The 14,859-nt window shown below is 34.0% G+C and overlaps 2 protein-coding genes across 4 annotated transcripts; one reads left to right on the forward strand and one right to left on the reverse strand.

Moving 5' to 3' along the window:
- Positions 1 to 3,015: 3,015 nt before the first annotated feature.
- On the reverse strand, positions 3,016 to 10,865 carry LOC130641688 (high mobility group protein 20A-like). Of its 3 annotated transcripts, none has more exons than XM_057448602.1 (3): positions 10,766 to 10,865; positions 4,237 to 4,638; positions 3,016 to 3,749 (listed from the first exon to the last, which is right to left on the reverse strand). In XM_057448602.1, exons 1-3 carry the CDS (start codon positions 10,848 to 10,850, stop codon positions 3,142 to 3,144), a joined length of 1,095 nt encoding a protein of 364 aa, XP_057304585.1. In that variant the 5' UTR covers positions 10,851 to 10,865; the 3' UTR covers positions 3,016 to 3,141. The 3 variants fall into 3 exon arrangements, with proteins under 3 accessions (XP_057304585.1, XP_057304586.1, XP_057304584.1); XM_057448603.1 differs by lacking the exon at positions 10,766 to 10,865 and adding an exon at positions 4,790 to 4,844; XM_057448601.1 differs by lacking the exon at positions 10,766 to 10,865 and having other exon boundaries at positions 4,237 to 4,772.
- On the forward strand, positions 9,218 to 14,655 carry LOC130641687 (glucose-6-phosphate exchanger SLC37A2-like). Its single transcript, XM_057448600.1, has 3 exons — positions 9,218 to 9,368; positions 11,921 to 12,391; positions 12,790 to 14,655. Exons 2-3 carry the CDS (start codon positions 11,926 to 11,928, stop codon positions 13,860 to 13,862), a joined length of 1,539 nt encoding a protein of 512 aa, XP_057304583.1. The 5' UTR covers positions 9,218 to 9,368; positions 11,921 to 11,925; the 3' UTR covers positions 13,863 to 14,655.
- Positions 14,656 to 14,859: the final 204 nt, after the last annotated feature.

A 14,859-nucleotide genomic window follows, 5' to 3' on the forward strand; every position in this document is an offset into this window, starting at 1 on the left:
CTCCGTATACTAAGCATGTCACACTACTCCGTATACTCCGCATGTCACACTTCGTATACTAAGCATGGCATACTCCATATAGAATACTCCGTATGGCATAGTCCGTATAACATACTCCGTATAGCATAGTCCGTATGGCATACACCTTATAGCACATTCTGCATACTCCGCATAGCAAATTCTGCATAACATACTCTCGGTATCTCACAATCTGTATGCTATAATCCGTTTTCTGCAAGCAAACTAATGTTTCCACTAACTCCGTTTAGCAATATACTACTTATGTTTTTATGATGGATAAAAAAGTAGAAAAATGATATACTTGTCTTTTTAACTTGTTCTTTATAGTGATTATTTTTTATTTTTTTCGGAAATAATTCTAAACAGTCACACAATATTGCAACATTTCACTTTAAGAGCATTTGTTGGCAGACTCCGTATAGCTAAACCAAACTCTGTATAGCAGCTATACGGAGTATTACTCCGTATAGAAACCAAACTCCGTACGTCACATTTACAAAAAAAAAACTAAAATTCCATTCTCATATTTAACAAAGCGAGGTTTAAGTGTGTATCCCATTTGTAACTGACAGTGATATTTGCAAGGAGGTAAAAAATATTACTGTTATCTAATTGTTCAAAATACTATCAAAATTCTTAGATCGCTTGAGTTTGCTATTCACCCAGACAAATCTGTATTAATGTCAAAGTCTCGCCTTTTTGGGCTTCGTTATCTACAAATGTGTCAGTTACTCTCACTGGTGGAATAAAATACACAACCAGTGTACAGAAATTCAATTGGAAAAGCAATGCTCCATAACCGAGCTGTAGCATAGGAAGGATATGTTAGAGCAGAGAGGTATCTCCAGGGCCGGCGAATTTAGGGGGGCCGAAGGGGGGAGGCATTACAAATTCATTTATACGATTCTGTTAACACTTTTCATCTGCATAAAATGTACTTTATGATTTTAAATGGTTGCATTTTTTAAAAAAACAAGGTACCTAAAACAGAAATTAAGTGTAAGTTTTGCATGAATTAAGTTTTTTTCATTAGTATCCGATAAAAAAATTCGAAAATTGGGGCACATTTAAGGCTATTTCAGAGGCCTAAATTCAAAAATTTTCTCGGCACGTCGGCCCCAACCTTCTAAGATACTACATATATTGCCCCCCCCCCCCCCCACTTTCAATTCCGATTCGCCGGTCCTGATCTCTCCTTCGGGTTTGGTCCATTTTCAAAAAAACTCAGGAACGCCCTACTAAAAAAAGATTTTAGCCTTGTAGGCAATATTGTTGCTAGTTGGCCTCAGTTGACGTTAGGAGCTTTTTCTAACGCGAACTAGAAAAATAAATGTGGCAAGACTTCTTTCAATCGAATCCCTAAAACAACTACAATGGTAAGAGCAGGACATATATCAAACGATACATTCAATATCGTATCGGAAACTTTGGAACTCTTTATCACAATATGTAACTATTAGGGAAGCACTCCAAGATACCATGCGTTGATGATCAAAACGCTATTTCTTGATACAAAGTTTTTAAAAGAATACGCCGCACGCCAGCATCAACCAGCCAGGCCGTCGTACTCAATGTTCATGTAGTCGCAATTAAAAAAGTCAGAATGTTAAAAATCAAAAAACTTTCCAACCATTCAACAAAAATGATACGCTGACTATGTACGATGTTAATTTCATGCAAAAAAATCGGCCAGTTATGTTTCACAATTACTAGTTATATATCTTGGTTTGCTTGTTTTATGTTATCGATCTAAATTATATTTCTTGATATAGCACAACGTGTTATAGGGTAGTTATAAATGGACTGGGAAATTAAACAAGCTTACCTGAAGTGAAGCTTGATGGGTATTCTTTTGAGGTTCATCTGTGAACTGGTGCGTAAGTGCCCAACCCCAAATTAGTCTAGTTACCCGACCTGCATAACACACTTACCCGCAATTTATTACTCATGTCACAGATCTACTTCAGGTTTTTCTCGCTTCTTTTTTCGTTCACTTCACAGACGAACTACGAAAAAAATAATTTTTTTACGCATTTAAGCAAGGATGTTTAATTTAAGTGAGGAGTCCAACTGAATTCTTGTTTATTCTGTTTTTCACTTCAAAATATCTCCATTTATTCACTAATTTAGGAGTCTAACAAAATTTCCACAAAAAAGAGAAAATAAGTAATGGCTGACCGGAACGTAAATAACAGAAAATGTATATCTCTTGTGCGAGTAAAAATGATGATTTTTACTTTTTACGAAAACGAATTAATAGGCTGTTACTTTAACGGAGGAAGGAAAAAAAAAGCTTTTCTGATAATATAAAACCACACTAGAGCGAAATAAAACCTGACCTACACTGAATCGATAATTAGTACGCATAAGAACAGTCTTTAAAATTGAAACACTATCATTCTTACTAAACCAAGTCAATGTTATTTTTACAGATGAAGTTGGAAAAAGAAGAATATATGTGAAGTAAAATCGTTAATTAAAAGGTATCACTGAATGTGTAAACTAAATATTTTACGTGATATTAAAATGGTCTTAACCAACATATATTTTCAACTTTGTCTTTATTATTGTTATAAAAATTGTTTGTTTTTTTAGCATTCTATAGAAGATGGATTTTTAAGTTCCTTTCAATTTCCTCTCCATGTTAGACCTCATCGGGGTGGGTCCTCTGCACGTAAAACTAGTACCTGAACACAATTAGTACGTTCCGGGTGCTTATTTTTGAAATTTCTGAAACCTCCATCAATTTTTAGCCTAAGTTGCTCACTAATCAGAACCTTGGTTTACCAAAAAAGTTGCAAAATGTTTTGAGAACAGGCCTATAATTTAAACTTTCGCAAGAAATGGACATAGTTTTGATTGACCATACAAACGGAAAATTCAAAATAATAACTGATACTCTCGAATTTTTCCCGACATTTTGACAAGGTGGACAAGCGATTGACGTTTAAGTGACTTAAAACACGCTATGTATTTATTTATTAAAACACGCTATTCATTTACTTATTAAACCATTTTCTCTTGTAAGAAACAAACCTCGCAAACATAAAATATAAAAATACAATCGTGTCATATTATCTCCCAAGTAAACAAAAGATGTTTGAGCTGCATGATTAGCGATCATTCTTTCAAAGTAGGATAATCAATTCTGGAGATCAGATCCTTCAACTTCTTTCGAAGATCTTGCGACACATCCCTTCCAGTGCTCAGATATTCCGTTAGTTGAGTTAATTTAGTGTCGATATTTTCACAAGTCAGTCTTTCGCTGAGGTGGGAAGGAAAGGGAAAGGTTTTAAATAAATCTACCAGTAACTTCCTGAACTTATCCAAGTACGTCTGCATAGTCAGGTTTTCGTTCTCCTGTTGGATGATATCAGTTTTCACGCGATCCATCACGTTCTTCATATGGTCAATTTGCTTGTTCAAAATAGCGTTTTGTTCCTCGTAAACAGAGTTATTTTTTCGAACCTGGCGCAATTCTGATTCACGTTGGCGAGAATACTCCAAAAACTGTTCTGTAAAAACAGGTATATGCATTCCGGTATCCGTCGTAATTTTCGGCCCCTGTAACGCGGGTATGCCGTTTCGACTGGGTGAGTTCGAATGTGGATATTCTACTTTTATATTCGATTTTGTTTGTTTTAGCTCATTATCAACGTCATGTTGTTCCGCCTCCTTTCGTTTCTTCATTTCTTGAAATTCTTTATATGCCGAAGACTGTTGGTATCCTAAACACAACGCTAAAATTTTAACGTCAATACCTTGTTTAATAGAGCTAACCTTTTGAACAACACCCGGTTACTCCTTTGAACGCGAAACAAGAGCGCCAACCCAAATTACCGTAGCTACCTGAGGGACACAAAGTATTTGCGAAAGAAATTTATGCGGTCCCACAATGCTTCATTTTGTGGAATATATTTTTGCGGATACCAAAGCTTCAGTAAGAAAAAAAATCAGTATAAATTTTGCCTGAACATAGCTTTTAAAACTAAAGGTATTTTCAAATGAACAACAGCATTGAATGTACATTTTGGTAAATTGTTCGTATACAGTGTATTGCATGCGCGTTTTTTTTTTATGATGATGCTGACATTAAAACATTTGTAAAATAGGTTTATTAGAAAATTGGAGATGCTGTGAAAATCAACATAACACCTAAACAAATGTTCAGAAAATAAATAAATAAAGAACAACATTACAAAACAGAATATATACCTTCCAATGCTCTCATGTACTTCTCTTTTTCTCGTTCTGCTTCTTCTAGGTATTGCTGTTTTTCTTCCTGTGCCATACTGGACCACTTCTGACCCAAAATTTTTGTAACTTCATGGAATGGCATAACAGGGTGTTGCTCGCGAAATTTTTCTCGGTGTTCATTTAAAAATCGAACATAGCCTGTCAAAGGTGCTTTTGGCGCGTTTACATCTTTTATTAGTCTTTTTCTCGTTCTTGGTTTCGATTTGTTTTTCTTCCCAGGGTCATCGTTTGTATTCAATGGAGCTGGACTCCCCAAACTAGAGTGATCACTTATATTGCCTTCAATATCTTTTTCAAACACCTCATTATTTTCATCTTGTTTTGATCTTTCGTTACCACTATCAGATGTCATATTTAAAACTATAAATAAGAAAGGTTTAGATGGAAGCAAGTTTCTTTGTCTCTTATTACTCCAAAAACCAAAACACAAGAGAAAAGGACTGTATAAAATTTCCATAGTGTCCTTTGTCTTCTAATAGTAGCGTTTTCTCCGCTCAAATAAAAAAAATACCTCTTTGAAAAGATACATCTAACAAAATGTACATAATCATTGTGCAACTCAAAAATGACAGGTTGTTGATTTTTATGAGAATATGTTGCTGAATTTAGTCTGGCAAACCCCCTAACAGACTTCTTTTCTTTATTATAATCTGGATAATAACTAAAAATGCAAAAAATGGCCGAAATGGCTTGGTATGTAAAAATAAGTTATGTACAGCTTCGCTAATTCAAACTTGTTTACGAAAAATTGCTCATGTTATTTGTCTGTCTTCTTTATAAACACATCAGCATTCAAATTTGTGAATGTAATATGTTTAAGTGAATTAGAAAGATAAAATTTTTGATGCAATTTGTTATGGTAATTAAAGCCAAGTAGTAGCAAGGGAATGCTTAATGGAATATGGACGCTTATTAAATTATGACATTTACATAGACACGCATTCAAGAGAAGATCTTCAAGAAAATTGACTGCTAATCAAAATCATTACAGTATAGAAAGAAAAGGATATTTTACCATAGTGGCTGACACAAATAGTACTGCTTAATAAAAGGAATCCCAAGTTATAAAAAGATAGTAAAATCATATTATAGCGTGAAAGTGAGTAAACACGTGGGGTCTATACAGATCAGCCAGAAAATTGTATTGAAAATTAAGTCAGGACTTAAACATAAGAATATTCATGAAAAAATTACATGTAAGAATATTGAAGAAAGAATAATATTATATCATTGTTTTAAATTTTCTTTAGTTAATACACATAACAATTTAATCTGTTGAAGAACAAATAGCTTGATTATGCACAATCTTTCAACATATTTTCGAAAAACCTGTTAGTTAAAACAAAAGAAACTAATCAAACTATTGTTGAATATTCTTGTTAAGTGAATAATTTGAAACTGCTTTGAATCAATTCACCTCCATAAGGATATTTAAACCATATGTTAATTTTATATTTCCCTAAATTCTTCAACTACATTCATAATAGAATAATACAAAAATGTGAAGAAAAAAAATTAAAAATGATTAAGAATTTTCTTGTATATTATATACAGGTCGATAAAGCCCGTGGAGAAATCCATTTAGGCAAAAGGTAAATAAAAAAAAGTTGTTTTAGATGTTTTGCTGACGTCAGCAGTGCAGTGCAGATAAAAAAAATCACGAAATTTGTTTATTCTTTGTCTGTAACACTGGTTAAAATAATGTACAGGATCATATGTTCTCGATGAACGCCTAAGGAGATATCAGGGATTAGAAATTTAGCTGACATCATCAAAGACCCGTCCAAACCTTAAAAATTTTTAAAAAAAATTTGTATACCTCTGCGCAATGCCTTTCTCGTATAGATCTTGAAACGCTCATCAAGAAAATGTATAGGATCATGTACTTTTGATAAACTGTTGCAGAGATATTAGGATTTGAAGGTTTTTTGATGACGTAATCAACCCGTCTATTCCGAAACGGATTCGGGGACCTAGGTTTGGGAAAATTACCCAAATTGGTCCTAGGTGGTCCCTAGTTATCCACGCGGTGAAAAACCATTGAATTCACAACCTCGTTTCCAAGTTAATTAGCCTCAAAGTTTTAAGTGCACTGTAAAGGCTTCATTAATTTAAATTAAGATATTGGTGTTAAAGTAGTGATATTGACAACATCTCTCACATTGGCAATTTTTGCTGCAGTAAAATCGCACATGGGAAGTCTGTAAGAGTTAAATAAGAAGTAGAAGATTGCTGACGGAAAAAGTGAGCTTGCCAATGTATTTTGTTATGGTAAAAACTTGACAAAATTTTGCTGCCATGAATTACAAAACTTCCATAGTGTTCTAACAAGTGTGGTAATTTTTCGTTTTATTGCTTGATCATTAATTTTGTTGGATGAAAGTCATTAATTTCAGCAGATCTATAAATTTTACATAATAGGGTCATGTGCCCCTCTTCCCCCCCCCAAAAAAAAAAAATAAAATATTTTAACAAAAAAAGGTCGAAGCAGCAGTCCAGCAAAAAGAAAGAGAAATATTTAAAAAGCAATATCTGGAGTTACATGAACTTTAACAAAATGTGGATACATCATTGGGCATTCCGCATGCAAATCTTTTAGTAAGTCCAACTTCTAAGAGTACCTTAGGATCCCTTTAAGAATTTTTTTTTATTTAAAAAAAAATAAAGCTAAATATATCTTTTAGCAGTCAAATAAAAATTATTTATTACTATATAAAAATTATTAAAATTAACAGAAAACTTGAACACAGTTTAAGATATGCTATTTAAGAAATGCACGATAATTGTGTAAAAGAGTTTTTCAAATAAAAAATATAAACACAATTTGGCAGATGAAATGTGTGAAATGTATAGTAGCATCCAATAAATAGAAAAAATGATTTGTTAGGTTCTATAACCAGTAGGGCACTTTAGTCCAATCAAGTATTACCCAATCGGGAAAAATTACCCAACAAAGAGCCAATCTGCAACTTCCCAATCGAGTAAGACATGACTAAATCAAGTGACTATTTTTCTGCTTTCCAGCAAGTTGTGGTGTAAAGTGCATTCTGATTATTGCTTACATAGAAGTACTAGTGTTACTTGATTTGGATTGCAGGATGACATGCACTCTTCTTGTTTGCGCTTTCTTAACACTGTTCTTCCAGGATTAAGAACGCTGCCTGGATTATGTTCTGCAGCTTGCCCTGTTTATAAACAGGCAGAAAATACATAATCGGGGCAACATAACGAGGACTGGAAAAGGACAGGAAAGAAAATATATTTTTTGGCACTTATAAAACAAACATAATCGGGGCAGGCCGGCTTATGTACAACAGTCTAATATTAATTCTCACTTTAGAATAAACATAACCGAAGCAGGCTGGTTTATGTGCGACACTTTTACATTATTCCTCACTCTAGAATGAACATAATCAGGGCTGACCGGCTTTTGTATCATTTGTCATCACTCCTGATAAGCAAATAGCCTTGGTGGCAAAGTTGTTGTTGTTCTCGAATGAAATGAAATTTTGTGGGAACTAAATTTTAGGATTTGCATGTTTAATAACTTTTTACCAAACTTAATTCCTGCAAAAAGGATAATTTAGGTCATCCCCAAAATTCAATTCCTGTGAAAAATAAAAATGAGCCAATCCATCAACAAAATTTTGTTTTGTGAAATTTAGTTTGAAAGTATATTATGTTGAAATGTACTCACAAGAGGACTTTATACCAAGAATTACGTCGCTATGCCTAGTGACAATAATTTGTCAATGTTTCATTCACTGAAGAAAATGCCAATCGCGACCTGCCTAGCCAGCCATTATATCAGCGTTTATAATCTGGTCACCATGACATAATCAGGGGAAAAAACATAATTGGGCCATGCGTACATAGTCCCGCCGTAATGTTTATAAACAGGCCGTATTCGCAATCTGGGCAGAACAACACCAGCTAAAGTGATGATAACCTTCAATATTAGAGTTGACAGTGCTTATAATCTTCATGCTCTCTTTTTCACACAACTTTCTTTTCGCAAAGATAAAAAACATGTGAAATGGAAATGTTATGGGTCCATGTTGTTGCATATAAAGTGAATTTTTAAGAGGATGAAGTCATTTATAATGTAGTAAGTTGAAGCAAGACTGCACTGACTTACCTAATGGAGTAATGTTACCCAATCAAGTAACACTTACCCAATTGGGTAAAAGTGTCTTACTGATAACTGTCAAGGTACATGTTAAACTTGTAAAGGTTGTCAATCATATCAAAGAAGTTTAGTTATACAGTCAGAGAAAACTGCTAAATTGACACTGCTAATTTTAAATACTGCTCCAAATTAGCTCCCCAGGTTTTAAATGCTATTGATAATCCGGTTTAAAAAAATTCCAACCAAGGCCGACAAAGCATAGCTATATGAATAAGTCTTCAAAACTGTAGCTACTTACAAGTGAAACAAACATTATACGAATAGGCATGGATTTGATTGTAGATAATTACCCTTCTTAAAATAAAATTATTAATAAGGGAAAAAGATTATTAAATAGGGGAATAGGTTCATTTTGAGTCACAGAGTTGATAGTGAGGTAGTTGCTGAGGGGACAGCTGGAGATTTCACATCAACGAAGTTGAAGTCTTATTTTCTCTATAAAAAAGTGGCTAGCTATAGCTAGCGCTAGCTATTATGTAACCATTAAAAACACTGGCTATAATATAACAAAAAGAAACCTTTTTTAAAATTTAGCTAAATACTCGGCACGCTTACGTTCTAAAGTATTCTCCGGAATCGAGCTTGAAGTAAATAATAAAAGTACAGAAGATGAGATAGTGCTTTGTTTGTGCGATCATGCTTATTGTTCATTCAGATTTGTCAAGTGAAATAAATGCTTTTGTTGCGTATTAAAACACATCAAGTCATGCCTGCAGGCACACTATACTCCAGCGTAGAGTTTATTTTGGAATACTGATTCATATTATAAGTGTAAAATCATAGGCAGGAGAGTTGTTTACATCATTCGCATAATATGTCCCCACGAATCTTGTGACAAGGTACATGCAATCATATCGCAGGTCTTGACGAAACATCTAGGGAGCTGAGAAGATTTCGTGTGGTAAGAAGGGCAAATATTTATCTTTTTTCTCTTCTCGAAGGGGCACTTTAGAGGTACAGTGTGCTTCAAATACTATCATTGTATGTAATTCTCGGATCCAGGTTAACATGCTTGAAATTTTCCGATCATTTTTAACAAAAATGACCAACATATTTGAATTCAGCACCAAAATTTATGGAAAACATGCAAATTTTCAAGTTTATACACTAAATACAACTGCCTCTATTATTAGCCAAACTTTTGATGTTTGATGAAGAAATGACCACAAATTAACTGCAGTGAAAATTTTTCATTGCAGTTAGATATTATGGTCAAACTCTTGATCATAAATTTAAAAACTTTAAATTACAATAAAGCCTGTTCTAATAATCTTTTGGTATTCTAAATTTCCTATGTTAAATTTTTGCTGATAAATCCAAATATACCACTCATTTTTCTAAAAAGTTCCTTGTTTTCTTTTTTAAAATTTGATAATGGTAACTCGGATCTGAGAATATAAAAAAGATGTCCAGATATGCTCCTCAAAGTTCTCTCTCGCATGACACCGCAGGGCAATTAATAGATGAATTCCATTGTTTAAATTTCCAGAGGTAAGCTCTTTTCGCTCTGGCATCTGTGGGACAGAAAGAAAGATAGGGGGCTAGGTGAATCAAAGTTATTTTCAGTCCATTTCTACTCGCAAAAGCATTGTAAGGATTTTAAGTGAATTTCAATAAAGCTGAAGGAATCAAGCTATACACTTGATCATGGATTAACACCTCAAACGATGTGTCTGTGAGAAGAAATCAACAGGAAAAGATCACCTTTTACCAAATTATAGCATCTTTTTTCCTGACACACAAATGTCTGATCCAAAGAGAAAAGTAACTGAAAAGTAAGCAATACATATAAAAGACCTACTTTGGTTTTGCAAGGACCTTATTATTGAGTCTTGTTTTAGGCATTTCTAAAGCTTCCTCTACAACACCATATAACACATGCGTTGTTACACTCGTCCCTTCTTGAAAGAGTGTATTGGTTTGGTCCGTTTTTTTTGTGCTAATCCTAAGAAATGGGATAATAGCTAAGGCATTTTTGGTCCTCTCAGTTCTACAAAAAGTTTTGCCTAGCTGGGTTATATTGGTTCTCAACTTGGTACGCTGCATTTGTTTTTTTCTAATCATTTTTGTTTACTATACTACAATATATATACTTATTAATCAAAAGCTGACTCAAAATTTCGCTGGCTGTGACTCTTATGAATCTTACTTTACAGATAACTTTTAGCCTATTTCTCATGCTACCTGCATTCAAATCAAGTATATAAACTATGGCTTTTAATTATCTGTTCTATGTAACTACCTTTGTTACTAAACCTATCAGTTATTTTAAAGGGAATATTGCTAACCCTATATTACCTGTTCTGCTTGCAAGTGCAACTATGCAGACTTCTCTCATCTGTGTCTCATCGCTGTTCAACTCCACATCAGTAAATGATTCCATGACTAGGTATCAGCTTTAATTTGTGGTTACCAGCTATAAAGTAGTCATGTTGATAATATCTTAGTCTACCTAATATCTGGGTCAGGAGTCAGTGGATTAGCTAGGGTGTATTAATTTTTTTCACAACAAAACCAAAATGATTATCAACCCTACGGTGTATGATCATCACATTTATTATAAAGGTAGGATGACTAGAATTTTAAAAGTAATATGTTTTGATTTTCATGCTTAGAAAAGTTTTTTAAGCGTTAGTCATCTTTTTTTTAAAAAAAAAAGAAAAACATATAAAAACTCTTTAATAATAATGGAATAATATTTCAGGTAATGACTTTTAGATATTGTTTGTTCTGCAAGTAGTTACACAGTTTGATTAATAATGGCACTGGCATAAAGGTTAAAATTTCTGGGCAAGATCATTATTGGAACAACATCTACTACGATTGTTCCACAATGCAAAAAGAACACCCCCCCCCCCCCCCCGTGCCATGTGCAAGGGCAAGGAAATTGTTAATTTTTTTTTGATTATTTTTTGTAATTTCAATATTTTGGAATCGCTTGCTCTCTCGCTCGCTTGCACAAGCAAAATTATTGAAGCTTTGTGCATTTTGAATAGACAGGATACAGTTATTAATAAAGATATTTATCGAACAAATTCAGTGCAGGAGAACAGTGATATCATTAAGAGAAAATGTGTAGGCCAATTTTATTTCATAGCAAGAAAGGACCTCTCCCAACTATCCCAAATAGTATATTTTTATTTTCCTACCCCTCCCAACTATTATGATCTTCACACTAACAATTTTGTCTTAAATATCTACCCCCTGTCTAGCAGACCCTAAAAAGCTTGATTTAAACAAATAGACTTTGAGAATTTTAACATTTAGATTAAATTTTTAAAAAATGAAAAAAATTGTTTGACAACACTATTGGAATGGAATATTGTACTTTCTTACTTATTGATATTGCATTAATGTAGTATTTGCCATGATACATTTTATACAAACAAGACGAAAAAAAAAAATTTTATATTAAATTCATGTATATATATACATCTTTTGTTAAACTTTTAGACGCAATGGTGTTACGTACTGCGCCAACAGTTCCACTGTATAAATACCTTCTGCGCAACTTATCACAACGATGGAAACTGATCAATTATCAAGCAGCTGTTCTTATTCTCACTTTCATGGCCTACACATCATACCACTTGGCCAAACGCTCTTTCAGTATTGTAAAATCTGAGTTGGGATGCAACAAAACAATGAATAACTCTTGTGAACCTTGGCCTCCTTTTGATGACCAGAAGAAGAATAAAGACTTGTTTGGTCTGTTGGATTGTGCTTTTTTGATGTCATATGCACTTGCTATGTTTGTGAGTGGCTATATAGCGGAACACACAAATTTAAGAATCTATTTAAGTGCTGGCATGGTGTTAACTGGCGTTTTCACTGGATTGAGTGGTTTGGCTTACTATTTGAACATACACTCCTTATCGTTTTTCGTGCTTCTACAAATTATTACTGGCATAACACAATCTACAGGTATAGATATGTCTGCATTTTACATTTCAATCGAAACACATGTGTTTGCAAAGCCAACAAAACATAGCTAAAGGTGATGCTATTACCAAAAGGTGTTTTTTAAATGTTATTTTAAGTGAAACTTTGAACAACTTTACCTGTTAGTTGTCAGCAAAATTAATTCCCAGCAGAACAATAAAGAAAAACGACCTAAACACCCTTATGTTGCAGAATGTTATTTTTAACGAGGAAAATTTTTTATATAAGTGAAAACAAATTGTTTTTTAATTAGCGTAAGGTTGCCACAAATTTTGGAATAGTAACTTGCTTATATCAAATCCATCGTCCCTGTTTTTTTCAGTGTTGCACAATTTCTTTGACCGAATTCCTCATTTTTTATCCTGATTTTCCTCGTATAGGATGGCCTTGTGTGGTTGAGGCGGTTGGCGTTTGGTTTCCCGAGGGTCGTCGTGGTTTTGTTATGGGCGTGTGGAATACCCACGTTTCGATTGGAAATATTCTCGGTTCCCTGGTAGCCGGTGCATTCGTTGACACTAACTGGGGTCTGTCGTTTGTTGTTCCTGGTATTATTATTGCGTCCGTAGGCGTGATTATCTTTATTTTTTTGATACCTCATCCAAGTCACGTTGGTTTGCACGAACACAAGAAACAACCCGCCTTCACACCTTCACGAACTGATATACTTCCAAGTCCTGATCCTTTGCGAAAACCTAACAAAGAAGAAGTTGAGGAAGAACAAGTTGAACCGAAAGCCATCGGTATATGGGGTGCATTAAGAATACCTGGCGTGGTAGAATATTCGCTTTGTTTATTTTTCGCTAAACTAGTCAGTTACACTTTCCTTTTCTGGTTACCATATTACATTCAACAAACTCCAATCGACGGTAAAAAGTACGATTCCGGTAAAGCTGCAGACTGGGCAACACTCTTCGACGTTGGTGGAGCTGCTGGGGGGATCGTCGCTGGCCTGCTCACTGATTACACCCACCATCCGGGTCTTGTAAATGTGATCATGTTGTTATGCGCTGGTCCAAGTTTGTTTTTGTTTTATTTTCACGGTACAGCCAACGTGACACTGTTTGTCACTTACATGATCATCTCAGGATTCTTTGTAAATGGCCCCTATGCGCTGATAACAACTGCTGTGTCAGCAAGTCTGGGAACACACGAATGTTTAAGAGGCAACACAAAAGCAATGGCAGTGGTGACATCTATCATCGACGGAACGGGATCTTTAGGTGCCGCCATCGGACCTTTATTAGCTGGCGTTATATCTGAATCAACTGGTTCATGGACTGACGTGTTTTACATGTTAATTATAGCCGATATCATCGCGGCAATACTTCTATCCAGACAGTTTGCGCACGAAGTGAAAGAAGTGTATGTTAAGCTTAGGTACAGACTAGGACGATCGAACAGCGATTCTGTCAATACCTTCGATGAGAATGAACCTTTGCTAAGCACTGCGTAGTACATTGTTTTTATTAGCAACAATTTTTATTCGCATTTGTGCACGTCTTTGTTAACTACCTGGTTTGTTTGATCCTTTTCTTTAAAAAAGAATAAACGCGTGTTAGTTTGTTTAGTTGTATTTGAATTTGAGTATTTTATAAAAATTTTGCTTAAATATTAATTCACTTTAATGGTACTATTTTTTGCGGGTATTAAATTTTGCGCGAAGTTTGAATTTAACCATCATTGAGTATCCGCGAAAATATTGCTTAACGCACCGAAAAGATAATTTCCGCCATGAAAAAATAACTAAAATTTAAATTCTACACAGTAAAAAGAGAACGCTGTTCTGTTAAATATATTTAATCTTTGACAAACTCTGCAAAAATACTATATATGGGAATTTTTTGTCAATTTTTTTTTCTTTTAGAGAATCTGCTGATCGTGAATTTTGTAACTTAATCTCAAATATTTAATAGCATTATTACATCATTTGCCAAAATTAATAGCCTCGATTTTTTTTTGCAAATAATCGCGAAATAAGCACCATTATAGTAGTGTTAATTTTAATTGATCATCAGAGTGTGGTTTTGTTTCTAATATTCATTACATTTGCCATTATACCTCCTTACACGGCAGTAAAACTTCTCTATGCAGAGCAATATTAGGTATATTGTAACCGGAGGTGGTCCTTGCCTCTGGTAATAATTGTAATCAATTTATATATATTATTAATATAAAAAATATTTTTGATTTCTCGCAAAAAAATTGTACATATAATTGTTTTAAATAATACCTGTGAAAAATTCAAATTTTTCTTGTTTCACGTTTTCGCGGCTTTTTAATATCGTCAACGTTTTTTTTAAACAATTTCATTGGTATAGATTTTTAAAAAAATAATTAATTTTATATAAACAGAATTAATATAGAAGACATTATTTCAGATTGAAGAAAAACTAATTTGTTCATCACTAACATACTGCCAGGCAGCGAGCGGGATTCGAACCGCGGTCCCC

Source organism: Hydractinia symbiolongicarpus, chromosome 4 (assembly GCF_029227915.1).
Source record: "Hydractinia symbiolongicarpus strain clone_291-10 chromosome 4, HSymV2.1, whole genome shotgun sequence".
NCBI classification, from domain to species: domain Eukaryota; kingdom Metazoa; phylum Cnidaria; class Hydrozoa; order Anthoathecata; family Hydractiniidae; genus Hydractinia; species Hydractinia symbiolongicarpus.

Bases quoted from the DNA above. Each gene is read 5' to 3' on its own strand.
- LOC130641687 (XM_057448600.1), top strand. From the start codon at position 11,926: ATGGTGTTACGTACTGCGCCAACAGTTCCACTGTATAAATACCTTCTG. The intron at 12,392-12,789 runs GTATAGATATGT...TTCCTCGTATAG, and splicing joins TGGCATAACACAATCTACAG to GATGGCCTTGTGTGGTTGAG.
- LOC130641688 (XM_057448601.1), bottom strand. From the start codon at position 4,735: ATGGAAATTTTATACAGTCCTTTTCTCTTGTGTTTTGGTTTTTGGAGT. The intron at 3,750-4,236 runs GTATATATTCTG...CGTTGTGTTTAG, and splicing joins GTACATGAGAGCATTGGAAG to GATACCAACAGTCTTCGGCA.